The sequence below is a fragment of the Leptodactylus fuscus genome, chromosome 10 (genome assembly GCF_031893055.1).
Source record: "Leptodactylus fuscus isolate aLepFus1 chromosome 10, aLepFus1.hap2, whole genome shotgun sequence".
Taxonomy (NCBI): Eukaryota; Metazoa; Chordata; class Amphibia; order Anura; family Leptodactylidae; genus Leptodactylus; species Leptodactylus fuscus.
Window position 1 is genome coordinate 10,404,709 of NC_134274.1, and position 15,384 is coordinate 10,420,092.

General features: G+C 41.4%; 1 protein-coding gene across 3 annotated transcripts in view; it reads right to left on the minus strand.

Annotated features, from left to right (window-relative positions):
- The window catches only part of CRTAC1 (cartilage acidic protein 1), a 310,217-nt gene that overhangs the window by 77,411 nt on the left and 217,422 nt on the right, over positions 1-15,384 (minus strand). For all 3 annotated transcript variants that reach the window (XM_075257862.1, XM_075257864.1, XM_075257865.1), the window contains exon 6: positions 10,288-10,422. In XM_075257862.1, the coding sequence (XP_075113963.1) occupies positions 10,288-10,422 (135 nt within the window). The remainder of the gene's footprint in view (positions 1-10,287; positions 10,423-15,384) is intronic.

Here is a 15,384-nt window from a genome sequence, read left to right on the forward strand (position 1 = left end):
GTAATAAAAGTATAAAACGGATATATAATTACAAACATTGGCATGCGAGTACGACAGCGCGAAGCAAAATATTCCACCCACGACGATCGGAACTGACTTAGATACCGTGGCAGTCGAAATGTGTGAGACGTTAGAACATGATACGTTTCCTGCAATTTCACTTTTTTTTTCTTGAGCAAAAGCGAGAGACAATGTATCTAAAAGCGAAGAACGAGGTGGAATCCGGCAGTAGCGGGACCCCATGGAAAATGGAAAGAAAAATGGATATTACCCACTTCCATTATGACAAGCTTTCTCTCACCTTGAAGAGAAGTCACCTCCCGTTATCCAGAATAATGGGGGCGCCAGTTTTCCCGCATCTGTTTGTTTGATAAATGCCCCTATGACAAGTCTTGTTAAACCCTTGCCATCATTCTGACTTTCAATTATGCGGACAGTGCATCTACCTCACTCTCTTACCCATACATTCTCCGCTCACATATATCTTCCTTTCCTCCATCCTTGCCTCACTTGGATTATTACCTTATCAAAATCACTGTTTTCCCTCTGCTTTACGACAAAAGAAAATATTGTGCCGCCAAATAATACATTTTTCTTAAAAAAAGAAGAAGAAGAAAGAACGTATTACTGCGGGAAATGGGATTTTAATAAAAAGGCGAATTCCATTTTCTGAAAAATGACCCATATCATCTTAATCAGTCACTCGCCACATCCCCCCCCCCCCCATGGCCTCGCCGGTTTACGGATCCGGACGGCCTTGAGTCGAGGGCGCTTTATTTCTTTAGTTTTCAATCGAAGCTTAAATAAAAATTAATACAAGTGGCTTCTATGAATATCATTTCATACGTGGCCTTTGGAGGCATCGGCTGTTGAAAGGTCCGAAAAAAATTGGGCGTTTGGTTGGCGTTACTGTATTCCAAGGCCGGTGTCAAGCTGATTCATGAGGGTGGTGGAGATGAGAAGGAGGGGAGTAAGTTGGGGATGTAATTGACTGGGAATCAACATTCTGGATGGAAGGAGAAAAAAAAACGGAATTAACTTCACGTCATTTCTTATTTTTTATGGCCGCCTATAATTTCAGGGCTTGACCACTTATCTACTGGGGTCAGACGAATGATTAAAGTCGGAAGATGCACGTCTAGACGAAAACGGAAAGGGAACTACAGGGAGGAAAGGAAAGTTTAACGTAATTTTATTCAAAAATTATAAAATTGGTGTTAATGGAGCAAAAACAAAAAGATTCCTTGGGCAAATAAAAAAAAAAATTCTTATTTATTCTCAGTAGGTGTAACGTCTCTGCCTGCTCTGGTCACTGTGCCACCCTCTGCTTGCATCCTGCAGTTTTGTTCCTTGCTTACAGTTTTTGGTTGCACTGGGTGAACACGGCTCTAGTTCTGTAATTGAATTTCCCCCACACCCGTCTTCTGCCCTTGTTTGCCTCTGTTCATTAAGTGGTTAATTTTAGCCTTGTCCTGTGATTGACAGCCGGTCCACCTATCAACTCCAGGGTGGGTTCTTCCTCCCTATTTATTGGTGCTTGCTATTGCCTTGTGCGTGCTGGCTTTTCTCTTGCTGTTTATTCTTGTATTCTGATTCTTGACCTCTGGCTTTCCCTATTGACTACTCTTTTGGATATCGATTTTGACACTGCATTGCTCCACTTTTACTGACCCCTGGCTAGCTGACCTCCCTTGTTTTATGTCTTGTCCGTATTCTGTATATAGGAAGGGCCGCCTATTACCTAGGATAGGACTGGGAAGCAGGGAAGGGACAGTGGGGGGTTTCAGACCAGGGCTAACTGTCTCTTGTGCCCCTTTCCCAGGGTTTCCTGCAGCTACTGGGGAATTGCTGTCCTAGCAATTCCCTAACAGTAGGTTGGTGCTTAAAGGTCATTTCCAGCTTTCATCCATTGCTCTGCGATGCAATAATGACTATGAATGGGATGATGCAAATTTTGTATACAGTTATTTTGGGAAAAGTGTCATCTCGAGGATCTGTGGGGAGATCCAATTGAAGTTGGAAAACCACTGGCATTTCTGTAAGGATAATTGACATGCCGAGACTCCCCAAATCTGTGGCGATTGGATACCCTAGAATCCCATTCACTACTCAGTGATTGTAACGTGACGCCTTAGCTTTAAAGAGCCTTCAAGCGTGACACGGGATATCCGCCAAACCAGATGTTTTTTGGTTACTGTCCAGCATTAGTGTAGCGCTGGCTATGGGTTTGCTAGCTGTGATGCAATAACTACAGTCTATGGGGTATCCCCTGTCATTTTTTAACCAAGCTTACAATAAGCATCCTAATAACCATGTTGACATGTCCTGAAGGCGTCTTACAATTAATGAAGTCTACATGCGGCTCTTCATAATGAGAAGAAAATAAAAGTGATGAATGGAAGATAAGAGAGTCGGCAGGAAAGAAGAAGCAGTAATTAGCGGTTATGGAGGCGGTGGCGCGCGGCGTACACTCACAGGACACGCGTCTGAGCCGTGTCATTAAGAGTTTGCACCTCATCACTTCCATTCTGTTACAAGACGATTAAAAATCAACTCAATATACATGGTAAATACTCAAAGTCGTCCAGCAATAGAAGCAACTAGTCCTAGTTACCATGGATAGACCCCAAACCATAGAATCGGGCATTATCAGGATCACCCTTGGTCCCATATGGGCAAATAGGACCCTGAGTTCTATATTTTGTCCACCTATGGGATACAATTATACCTGTCCTCCAGCCCAGAGACCTACTGGTTTGGGGAAAAAAAATGAGTCTTTTGATCCCAAACTAAACCCATTTTCATTCGCAGAGGGTTGTCTAGTCTAGTTCTCAGTCTTTGTACGTACGATACATTAGTAAGTCGTTGCTCCTTGGCAGAAGACCGGGATCTTGAAAATAATGAGAAGATGGAACACAAAGGATATTAGAATCTGCTAAACTGAATTTGTGGCTGGGGAAGATTCCTTGTCCATTCAAGAATATTTAAAGGGACTATTCAGTCCAGAACAATGATATGTAAGTCACTACTAGAGATGAGAGGACAGAATTTTCCAAATTTCTGGGTTTGACCCAATCCTGAAACTTTAGGAGTTCATCAACTGTGAATCAAAAGTGAAATTACTGTACTCCAATGCTTATACAGGCCAATTTCTGGGTGGCTCCCAAAAAGAGAGGTGACCTCCTGAATTTCCAAAAAAGACGGTAAGCGTCCCAGGGCTAGTGGAATGTTCCAGTATCTGTTGGTCTTTATATCATCTGGGGCACTTTATATGCCAATCACATCGTTAAAAAAGGGGTTTGGACAACACATGGCACAAAAATGGACAAAAAGTATGTTATGTTCAAAGGGACGTGGCCATGCCAATGAGGCTCTTGGATAGGAGAACTCAAATGTTGACGCAGACTATTTACTTCCGCAACATCTGCTGTCAAGAGAAGTCTCTATACATGTGAAATTGTTGGCTGGTCAAGCCAATAACAGACAGTTTGGTCAACAATTATGTAATACTAGCTTTTACCCACGACTTCGTCTGCGGTGAGTTGAGTATTGGGCGGACACAGACGTGTGAAACTGTAAAAGTGCTTTAAAAAGTTTGGTGGGCTAGCAAATGTGATTTGATGTGTTATATTGTGTATGTTGTGATACAGACAATGTGATGTGTTATACAGCCTGTGTACAGGAGTATATATGTATCAGGCACTGTATATAGCAGTGATAGGAGATACATGTAATTATATAATATATACAGCCTGTGTACAGGAGTATATATGTATCAGGTACTGTATATAGCAGTGATAGGAGATACATGTAATTATATAGTATATACAGCCTGTGTACAGGAGTATATATGTATCAGGTACTGTATATAGCAGTGATAGGTAATACATGTAATTATATAGTATATACAGCCTGTGTACAGGAGTATATATGTATCAGGTACTGTATATAGCAGTGATAGGAGATACATGTAATTATATAGTATATACAGCCTGTGTACAGGAGTATATATGTATCAGGTACTATATATAGCAGTGATAGGAGATACATGTAATTATATAGTATATACAGCCTGTGTACAGGAGTATATATGTATCAGGCACTGTATATAGCAGTGATAGGAGATACATGTAATATATAGTATATACAGCCTGTGTACAGGAGTATATATGTATCAGGCACTGTATATAGCAGTGATAGGAGATACATGTAATGATATAGTATATACAGCCTGTGTACAAGAGTATATATGTATCAGGTACTATATATAGCAGTGATAGGAGATACATGTAATATATAGTATATACAGCCTGTGTACAGGAGTATATATGTATCAGGTACTGTATATAGCAGTGATAGGAGATACATGTAATGATATAGTATATACAGCCTGTGTACAGGAGTATATATGTATCAGGTACTGTATATAGCAGTGATAGGAGATACATGTAATTATATAGTATATACAGCCTGTGTACAGGAGTATATATGTATCAGGCACTGTATATAGCAGTGATAGGAGATACATGTAATTATATAGTGTATACAGTCTGTGTACAGGGGTATATATGTATCAGGTACTGTATATAGCAGTGATAGGAGATACATGTAATTATATAGTATATACAGCCTGTGTACAGGGGTATATATGTATCAGGTACTGTATACAGCAGTGATAGGAGATACATGTAATTATATAGTATATACAGCCTGTGTACAGGAGTATATATGTATCAGGTACTGTATATAGCAGTGATAGGAGATACATGTAATTATATAGTATATACAGCCTGTGTACAGGAGTATATATGTATCAGGCACTGTATATAGCAGTGATAGGTAATACATGTAATTATATAGTATATACAGCCTGTGTACAGGAGTATATATGTATCAGGTACTGTATATAGCAGTGATAGGAGATACATGTAATTACAATGTGATGTGTTGTATTGTGTATGTAGTGATACAGACAATGTGATGTGTTGTATTGTGTATGTAGTGATACAGACAATGTGATGTGTTATATATGTAAATGTGAGTGAGTAGAGTGAGGGCGACTCCTGAGGTGACAGTAAGGAGTGTGCAGGCAGGTTGTGGCAGGAAATGCCAGGCAGTGTGTGTGAGTCTATAGCTGGGGCTAGGAGTCCTGCTTTTGTGAGTCTCCTGCTAGGAAGCCATGTTGTTTAGTGGCACCAAAAGTAGCCTGTGACTCAATCCTAAGGGAAAACTATGTTTGTGGAAAATTGCACGCAAATCCGTCCAGGCGTTTTAGCGTGATTGAGGAACAAACATCCAAACTCACAAACATCCAAACACACAAACTTTCACATTTATAATATTAGTAGGATGTATGGTCATCTTTTGTATGGGGGTAGCTAGAGGGTCATTTTAGGTGTTTGGGGTCCTTCAGCTACATCCATGAGTGAGCTTTGTAACATTGTGCAGGTTTACAATTGCCAAACACTAAAGCGAGCTTGAATTCCACCTCTCCATTGGCCCCTAAACAATTTTTTATAGTGCTAGTCTTACGTGACACAAAGGGGTTTCTAAGGAGACTCCAACTCTTACACCCCCTATAGGTACACCCTCTTCTATGGCTGTTCATATAGCGACACCCTCTTCCGTGGCTGCTCCTATAGGGACACCCTCTTCCGTGCCTGCTCCTATAGGGACACCCTCTTCCATTTCTGCTCCTATAAGAACACCCTCTTCCATGGCTGCTCCTATAGGGACACCCTCTTCTATGGCTGCTGCTATAGGGACACCCTCTTCCATGTCTGCTCCTATAAGAACACCCTCTTCCATGGCTGCTCCTATAGGGACACCCTCTTCCATGTCTGCTCCTATAAGAACACCCTCTTCCATGTCTGCTCCTATAAGAACACCCTCTTCCATGGCTGCTCCTATAGGGACACCCTCTTCCATGTCTGCTCCTATAAGAACACCCTCTTCTATGGCTGCTCCTATAGAGACACCCTCTTCCATGGCTGCTCCTATGGGGATACCCTCTTCCATGGCTGCTCCTATAGGGACACCCTCTTCCATGGCTGCTCCTATAGGGACACCCTCTTCTATGGCTGCTCCTATAGGGACACCCTCTTCCATGGCTGCTCCTATAGGGACACCCTCTTCCATGGCTGCTCCTATAGTGACACCCTCTTCTATGGCTGCTCTTGTCCAAGCATGGCCAAACATCCACCATGGATCTACTAAATTTTCCTGCCCATCGATCTTGAAATCTCTATATACCATCCTAGCGATCGACTAAGACTAAGAAGAGAGAACACATCTCCTCCATTACCTCGCACACATTTTTATTAATGAATCCATATTTACGACCTCATTTGTGTTTATTCGCTGTATGATGGGAAGAGCGGCAATCCCCTGACTTAGCAAATATCCGAGTAATGAATATTCCCTGACCTTGGTAATTATGATCAATCATCTCCTAATATCCTAAAATCGTCCATATATATCAGTCTCCTATTATGGCCGTATCTTCGTTCGCTCACACTTGCCTTCTCTTTGACATATCGCTTCGCCTAATGTGCCTGAATTATTAACTATCAAGTCGCATGCTGCCGCCACCGCCGTCTTCTCCACCCTCCTCCCATCTTTACATCCATTTGCAAAAATGTGAGAAGTCCCCTCTTCAAGGACTATTTTTAGATTTTTTTTCCTCCCGCGTAATAAATATATTTCAAAGGCAATGATCTCGCTCCCGTCCCGCGCTCCGGCATGGAAATCACAATTAATTGAGTTTCTTTATATTCGGCTTGATGGCGCTGTTTGTGCCATAAAAGATGATTAGTCATTTTACATTCCATATTGCTATTGTAATTTGCTTTTATAGCCAGCCGGCTCTGAACTCTCCACCTTCCTTAATAGCTTCGAGAACCATTGGCTTCTTCTCCCGCAGATTTACAGGTGCTGAAAAAATCCGCCAGGAAGAGCAACCTCAGCCGCCGTCCTCTCTAATAGATTTGTTTCAGAAATAACAGTTTGTTTAATTGGAGCGTACATTTGCTTAATTGTATCCAGCACAACGTATAACGAAACATGACATTTACACCGGTTTATCACTCACACTCATTTGTTGCGTAGTGTGGCTTCAAATGGAAAATTTGACACAAATTGCATCTTTATCAAGATTGAGATAAGCGTGCAATGCAAATAAAAGTGCGGCGAACCCAATTTCTAATACCTTGTTACGGCTTTCCGAGATAAAGGAGTTGTCTCGTGAACCCGTTTCTTTCCATACACCATATTCAGGCACATGGACATGGTAGAAGGGGTTCTCGCATAGTTTGGTCCCCCCTCTATCAAACCTGGCTTGCCCATATACAGTATTAAATGACCACTGGTGCCATGTAGGCTTCTTGACTGTTTCCATACCTCCCATAGAAGTGAATATACAGAGGCATCCCCATTATTGACACCTCTCCATAGTCCTGGATGTAGGAGTGACAGGCGCCTCACCAGACGGGTCTCGGGACCCCTATTCTCCACATACTGTAGGTGCAAATTGCAGAGGGGATATTATGTGCATGTGCCATCAAGTTGCAAAATGGTAATATATCTTTGAATATATTCAATGGCAACCAAAATTTTCCATGGCCAGTTGGGTCCCTTTAAAATAGCCACCATGGAAATACCAATCATTTTCCAGCTGATCCCGATCGCGATCATGAAATTTGCTCGATCGCCGATCGGAATCCGATCTTTTCTGATCCCGATCTTCAACCCTAGTCAATGCTTCTCTATGGGAAAAGTCACTTTTAGGGTTGAGCAGATCTTGAGATAACCTCCGACCTCGATCCTAGTGGAAAAGATCGGGATTGGAATTCCGATCGCGATCGTGAAATTTACTCTATTGCCAATCGGAATCCAATCTTTTCCGATCCTGATCGCTCAATCCTACTCCAGACTCCTACCCTTTGCAGGTCAGTTATAGTCAGGTCAGGTCAGTACATTTGTATTCCAGATTACATATCCATGACTTTAGATTGGTGACCTATTCTTTAGATAGTATTTTAATTTAAGCCCGTCAATCCAGATTTTTGCCAGAGCCACAATATACCAGAACTAGCTCTGTACACTGTATAGTGCTGGAAAAACTCTCATTAACTTGATAGGGATTTTGCTTGCATTACCTTTCAATTCGCTACTTGGGCGGGACTCCCTGTGACCAGCGTATAATCAGGGGTAATAACATGATCCATTACAATAATAAGTAATCAGCTCAATAAGGACAAACACTTATTAATGATGCCTACAGGTTACCGTATCACTAGGTCTTACAATTCATGGTAAAACGAACACAAAGACGGCGGTCTAGTAACAGACCCATTTAGTAATTATGGGCTTGATGCGCGATGTCTGTAATTTATGAAAAGTCAAATAAAGACCATTTATAACATAACCCGAAAATTACATAAAAAACAAATATAACAATAAGAAATCACAACATCATTTGACACTATTGTGCCGCCACAGCCAGCAATCAGCTTTCCGGTAATGGTCTAGGAGTTTCCTAAAGAACAAAAATTGCAGCTGAAACATTTCAAAGGAAAATGCAAAAAAATACCCATTTTGCATAAATTTTACAAAGTTGTTAAGTTACAGAAAATCTATCATAAGCGGACAAGAGTATGGTAAACAGATGTGACCCAGGTCGCGTCCGGGAGGGTCAACGGTAACGTGTTTAACCATTGGATATTACGTAACTTTCTAATATACACTGGAGAAAATTTATCAAGACTGGCGTTCTCTATTCCAGTCTTGTGTCGCCTGATCATAAATTATCACCATCTACAGCAGTCCATGCACTGAGAAAAAGATCTATGCCATTTCATGTCTGGCATATAGTTTTAGATAACACGCCAAAATACTTGCCTAAATCTGTTGGGGTCAATGACCCTGCCTATACCACGCCACCCTCTCTTTTTTTGGGAAAGTAGGAATGGTGGCATAAAAATGCAATTTGCACAAATATTTTTGAGTAAATTAAAAATTCTTCCAACAGTTTTCTGGACTAAGGGGTTGTTAAGTCTCCAGTATATACAAAAATGTGTCCAGCAATCCAATTTTCCAATTGTCAGTCCCACTGAGTCTTGGACTTGGTCCGTGCCACCAGAGCAATTCCAGAGAAGAGTTAGATGTAGCGGTGTTTGTTTTTGGAACTAATTGGTTGTTAAATATTCCAATTTCCATTTAAAGTTCTGACAATTTGAAAGAAATTTCATTACTCCCACCAACTCCAACTCATTGCCACCTGTAATAGGCCCCGCTCCACTGAATATGGCGCAGTTGGAATTTTTTCTGTAGCCCCTACCCACCCAACGTGTTAGGCCGAGGCCCAAAATTGCCGAAACGCAGCAAGGCAGATTTTGTTACGGTTTTTTGAGCCAAAGCCAGGAATGGATAGAACATAAGGCAGAAGTATAAGAGCCTCCTATATATTTCCCAATCCTTTTGTAGCCATTCTTGGCTTTGGCTCAAAAAAAGCAACAAAATTTGCAACAAAAAAAGTTTCATTTTTGCAACGTGGGGCTTAGACTTACTCAGATTAATTAGAATATTGGGGGCTGAAACTATCTGCCCTAATAGCTCGGGAATGGTAGGGGCTAGAGGGAAAATTCCAACTGCGCCGGAATCAGTGAAGCGGCAGCTATTAAATGGTATAAAGAGCTGGAAAGGGTTGAGGTGGTGAAAGGTCCACTTTAAGATCCTGCTGAGATAGGTATGGTCTCTAAGATGTGTAGCTGTCTCACATGCCTTAGACGATGACCCATTATTGCATGCTGAGCCTACCCCAGATCCATAGGACCCATACATCCTGCTAATATAGATTCCTTATTCTCACTGTATTCCTACGCAGTTACTAGGAGGAAGATTTCCTTTTTGGTCACAAAGCCAAATCAAACAGAAAGTACTTAGTGGCTCATAAATGTAAAATAAACATTATATAACAACGAGAGAAAGAAGTGGTGGCGAGACAGAACGCTGAGTCGGCAGAACAGCGAGGACGGTAGTAATATTCACAGTGTAGAAGGGATATTAAATCTCATAGCCATAGATACAATTCCTACAATGTGCTATTATATTGGAGTCTATACTGGAATTATCACTAATATACGGTTTATGAGCTATGGCTGGTACTCTGTATATACACGTTAATAGGCGGTATAATAAATGGCCGGCTACTTTACAGTACGTAACAATGTATCAAAATCCCCATGGTTTCTATAGTACATAGGACAATATATAATAGCAGATCCTCACCCGCACTCGCCGCCATGTCCACAAACGTCCCATCGCCTTTATTTTGAAAGAGAAAGTTTGGTCCATTCTCATTGTCGCAAAAAATATCGGAAGCGGCAGAGCTCAGGATCGGTCCAACCGTGACCCCGCGTCCACCTATAAAATAGAAGAAGAGAGGAATATTCTATATGACTAGGGATCCGATATTATTATGGCGATTGTGAAGATTTAGTTCTGTTTGTCTCCGACTAGGAGGGAAGGAAAACACAATAAAATAATATAATAAAAACCTGTGATATAAAACAAATGTGCAGAAATAATGATCCACAAATCCCGAATATAATGCTTAAATAACGTTACAATAAAATATACAAATAATATTCCAAATGCCTGAATCTGTTCAATAAGCAATGGGAAGCGGAGAACAGTAAATGAAGAACACAAATAATAAGGAGAAATGGATGATACAAGGTCTAGAAACACAGAAGACATCCAGGATATTATGGATTATACTATTAGGTTCTCTTGGATAAAAGATTAAGAATTATTCCGTCACTTCACAATGCAGGGAATATTCTAGAGACTGTTTACGATCTGCGCAACCGGGGTCCCATGTGGCCCTCCTTTGTGGGTACAGTGTATCCGTCAGATCCTCGGTGGAGGTATGGACAGACGTAACCGGACTTGGTGCTAGGATTACACCTGTGTTTGGGTTTCCATTCTTCAGATCCAAAAAATGGAAACCCAATCCACGTAAAAAGTGGTCACCAAGGACCCTATAGACTATAATAGGGAATGGGGTACACTGGGTTTACGCCCATAAAGTGGAGAGATAAAAGTCCTGGATTCGGGGATGGAATCTCCAAATGGAATGCATAGAATAGAATAGATACATTTCTTATTAAACCAAAGCAATATAATATCATGGTTAGAGTCCGGGCCCCAGTGACCGCATGACATCATAGAAGACCGACAGACACCACGCACAGGGCACCAGGAGGAGGCTCAAAATGGGAAATGGAAGGGAAGTATAAATGGGTTTCATTTTTTCCCCCTCCACTGATCCTCCACCTATTATACTCTACTGTAGGGTCTGACTATTGTAGGTGGAGGACGAGGCTGCCTTTAATCATTCATTGTATATCTCAATGCTTTAGTTAGCCACATTGACCACCATGGTCATACTTGGTCAAAGCCAAGCCAATCATCTTGTACAGTGGACATCCATGTATCAGTTGTATTGACCACAATGATCGTATCCCATTAAAGCCAAGGTGCCCCTACCAATCATCTATGTATCAGTTGTATTGATCCCCCCAACCACCCAATTTGTTTACCATTGCTGTAAGTTATTTTGTATCTCCAAGCCATATAGTGCACTATAACAACCTATGTCGGACTGAGGACTTGGAATTCCTTCATCATTGATTCTTAAGTTGTGGACAACCTTTGTCTTTATGATTTCTCAGTTCTTATTTTTTTTATAAAAAGTTTGTTGTGGTGTTTTTATCTCTTGTACCGCTCTGTTCTGTAAGGCGTCCTTTACCCGAAGACAAGCACAACGGAGGGAATTCTATTTATTCTCTTTTATTTTTATGGCTTGCCTATGAGCGCTGATGTTTAAGCATCCTTGGTGTCAGAATTTGTCATCATAGCAGAACATATTGTGGAGAATAGTTGAAGGCACACCTTTGCTAAAACGCGACTTGTTTTCTTCAGTGAAGAGATCCAGAAATTCTCTTGTTTTGGGAAATAAAATTGGCCGGGTTCTTTTACTATACGTTCAAAGGGGATTCTCCTAGAAGCATGTATGGTATATCCACTGGATTCAACACCAATACATGAAAAGAATTCATTTTATCCTCAGAAAGGGGGTCTATAGACCCCCACTCACTGATTCATGGCAGCGATGGTATCCTGAGTGGAAACACTTAAAGGGATTCTATCATTAGAATCCAGTTTTTAACTAAGCCTTAAGGCTATTCTTCCCCTACCTTTAGAATTCTTCACCATGCTGCCATTCGGTAGATGTCCCGCCAATTCTCGTTGAGTCTCCAGACAGCACAGAGGGCGTCCAGCGCCACCTCCATCATCTTCTCTGCCTCCACCTCTTCTCTTGCGTCACCGTCACGCCTTCATCCAAAAGCGCCAACTGCGCATGTCTGTCGGCCATTTTCCTGTTGCCGAATGGGAGAGGCCACAAGAAAATGACCAACGGACATGCACAGTCGGCGCGGTGACATTGGAGAAGATGGAGACGGTGCCGTAGAGTTTTCAAGCAGCACAGGGGACCCCCCCTGTGCTGTCTGGAGACTCATTAGCATAACGACGAAAACCAAGATATCTTGGAGAAAAATTCTAAAGATGGGGAAGAATAGCTTTTCTTAAGGCTATTCCAACGTGGGCTTAGTTAAAAACAGGATTCCGATGATAGAATCCCTTTAATGGAGAGAATGTGAGGTCGGAAGACTCCAATTATCCTGATGCAATTTGTGAACGTTTGGTGAGTCCATCCCCCATTCGGCATGAAAAATGCAGAGACAAAAGTCCTGTTTGGGATCCCCATGGGTAACCTCTTTATAAGCAGATTAGGTTTCCGTTTTCCAGGTCCGTGAACGGTAACCTGAACGCTAATGTGAACCTAGTGTCTGTTGACTTCTCGTACCAGACCCCAACCCACCATTCCCTTCACATCACTCTATTTAGCGGTCCATTGGAGCCAAGAACTAGTGGCCACTTTTTGCCCCTTTAAACTTACATCAAAGCATCTAAGACTTGACGGCACATTAATAAACTTGAAACACCATAAACCCCAAAGTAAGAAAATGATTCATTAATACAATTCATTTTTTTTTTTTCCTTGGCGATCCGGTGATACGAAGTGTCAGGCGATATTGATATAGCCCATCATAAAGCGTAAGTTATAGCGGCCATATTTGATTACTGAAACATCAATAACCCCGGCGAAACAACATAAGTATGCAGGCACACAAAGCCGAGACATCGATCTTCTGACTTTGACAAGTTTCCCATTCTGGGAGAATTTCTAAATCTAATTTGCTGATTGCAATTGGTTAACGTCTCAAGCTGTTCATAACACGCAATTAACTGTAACCATGGCAACGTTGTTTCTAATTAATGACAGTGGATAAATCAGCAGACAATGGAACCATAACAGAGAAATTACTTAAAATCTATTAGGCTGATCACTGGTGCCAAATTGTTGAGGGATGGATTTGCCTTCTATTACCTCGCCGAGTCGCTATCAATCCCGGGCTGATATTGCGCTAGTCATTCGACGACGGAATATTACTTTTTTGGCCAATTCGTGAATAATTAGGATTTCTTGAGATTATCAAGCGCTCGCGATGAGCGATTGGGGAAGGGGTATTGGCGATTGGAGGAACGCGGCTGCCTCATCCAAGAATACATTGTAAACTAATCACATAAACGGCGGAAAAACTGGAATTAATATCGGACGCTTGGCAAGAAAGTAGAAATGAGCCGAATGTTTCTCTAATGTCGCGTTAAAATAAAATATTGGGTTCCAGGAGTCGTAAATTCACACACACAGTCTGTCTGGAATCCGAAACTGAAGGAAGAGGCATCATGTGCACCGAGGCACGGAAAACAAAAAAAGGGCAAAAATCCTATTTTATGATGAAGTTTGTCCTGGAGATCTGTCCGCCTTGGGCTTTACTATCGTAACATCTGAATACAATTATAGAGTGTTAGGCAAAACTTTGTGGTTACTTTTATTAATTAGAGGTTATGACGAGGAAGATAGCGAAGAAATAAAGGGGTTGTACAAATCGGGGCGCCCATTTCTGCCGATACTATCTATCATTATCTAAAGACAACAACCTGAGAATTTCATACTGGAACAGTCCACAACTTCTTAAGAGGTCTAATGATGAACAACAGACAATGCCATATAAAGAGGCTGCATCATAGAGGTCCCTCGCTACCTGTCGGACCCAGAGGACCAGATGTCACCTCCATGCTGTGCATTAAAGGGATTTTCTCATGAACATAAATCATAGATTTATAAACAATTAAGTTAAACATTTTTGCAAATATAAGTAATTTAAAATTTTTGCAGATATTTACAAATTTCTTCTAACCACCCTAGGCTAGGTGCACACTAGCGTTCGGGTTTTTGTTCTTCGGGTCCACGCGAGGAACCAAAAAACTGAAACATAATCTACTTAAAATGGTAAGGTTATCTTCTCATACATGTAGTGTCCTCCTGATAACCAGCCATGATGTCCTTATTGTGGTCAGGTTATCTTCTCATACATGTAGTGTCCTCCTGATAACCAGCCATGATGTCCTTATTGTGGTCGGGGTATCTTCTCATACATGTAGTGTCCTCCTGATAACCAGCCTTGATGTCCTTATTGTGGACAGGTTATCTTCTCATACAGGTAATGTCCTCCTGATAACCAGCCATGATGTCCTTATTGTGGTCGGGTTATCTTCTCATACATGTAGTGTCCCTTCCTGATAACCAGCCATGATGTCCTTATTGTGGTCGGGGTATCTTCTCATACATGTAGTGTCCTCCTGATAACCAGCCATGATGTCCTTATTGTGGTTGGGTTATCTTGTCATACATGTAGTGTCTTCCTGATAACCAGCCATGATGTCCTTATTGTGGTCAGGTTATCTTCTCATACATGTAGTGTCCTCCTGATAACCAGCCATGATGTCCTTCTTGTGGTCAGGGTATCTTCTCATACATGTAATGTCCCTATCTGTCCACAATAAACACATCATGGCTAGGTTTCTGACAAGACCCCGACCATAGAAAGATATATTGATAGCTTTCTCCTGCAGCAAAAGTGTATGACTCTTTAGGTCTTCTCCATTTGAACACCATGGGGTAGACCTGCTGGACCCACAACAATCCTTCCGTGTTCTCGAGACAGCTCCTTTAAATTCTCCTCTGTAGTCCTAAATTATCACGAAGAATAAGAATAAGAATATTTTATCACTGTTGTATATTTTCAGTCCACTGGATATCTTACAATAGTGGAATTTTTCCCACCGAGTTGCCAAGTTTAGCATCTTGTGTGCCTCTGATAATGACTACGGCCACTTCTGCCAGAAGTTTAA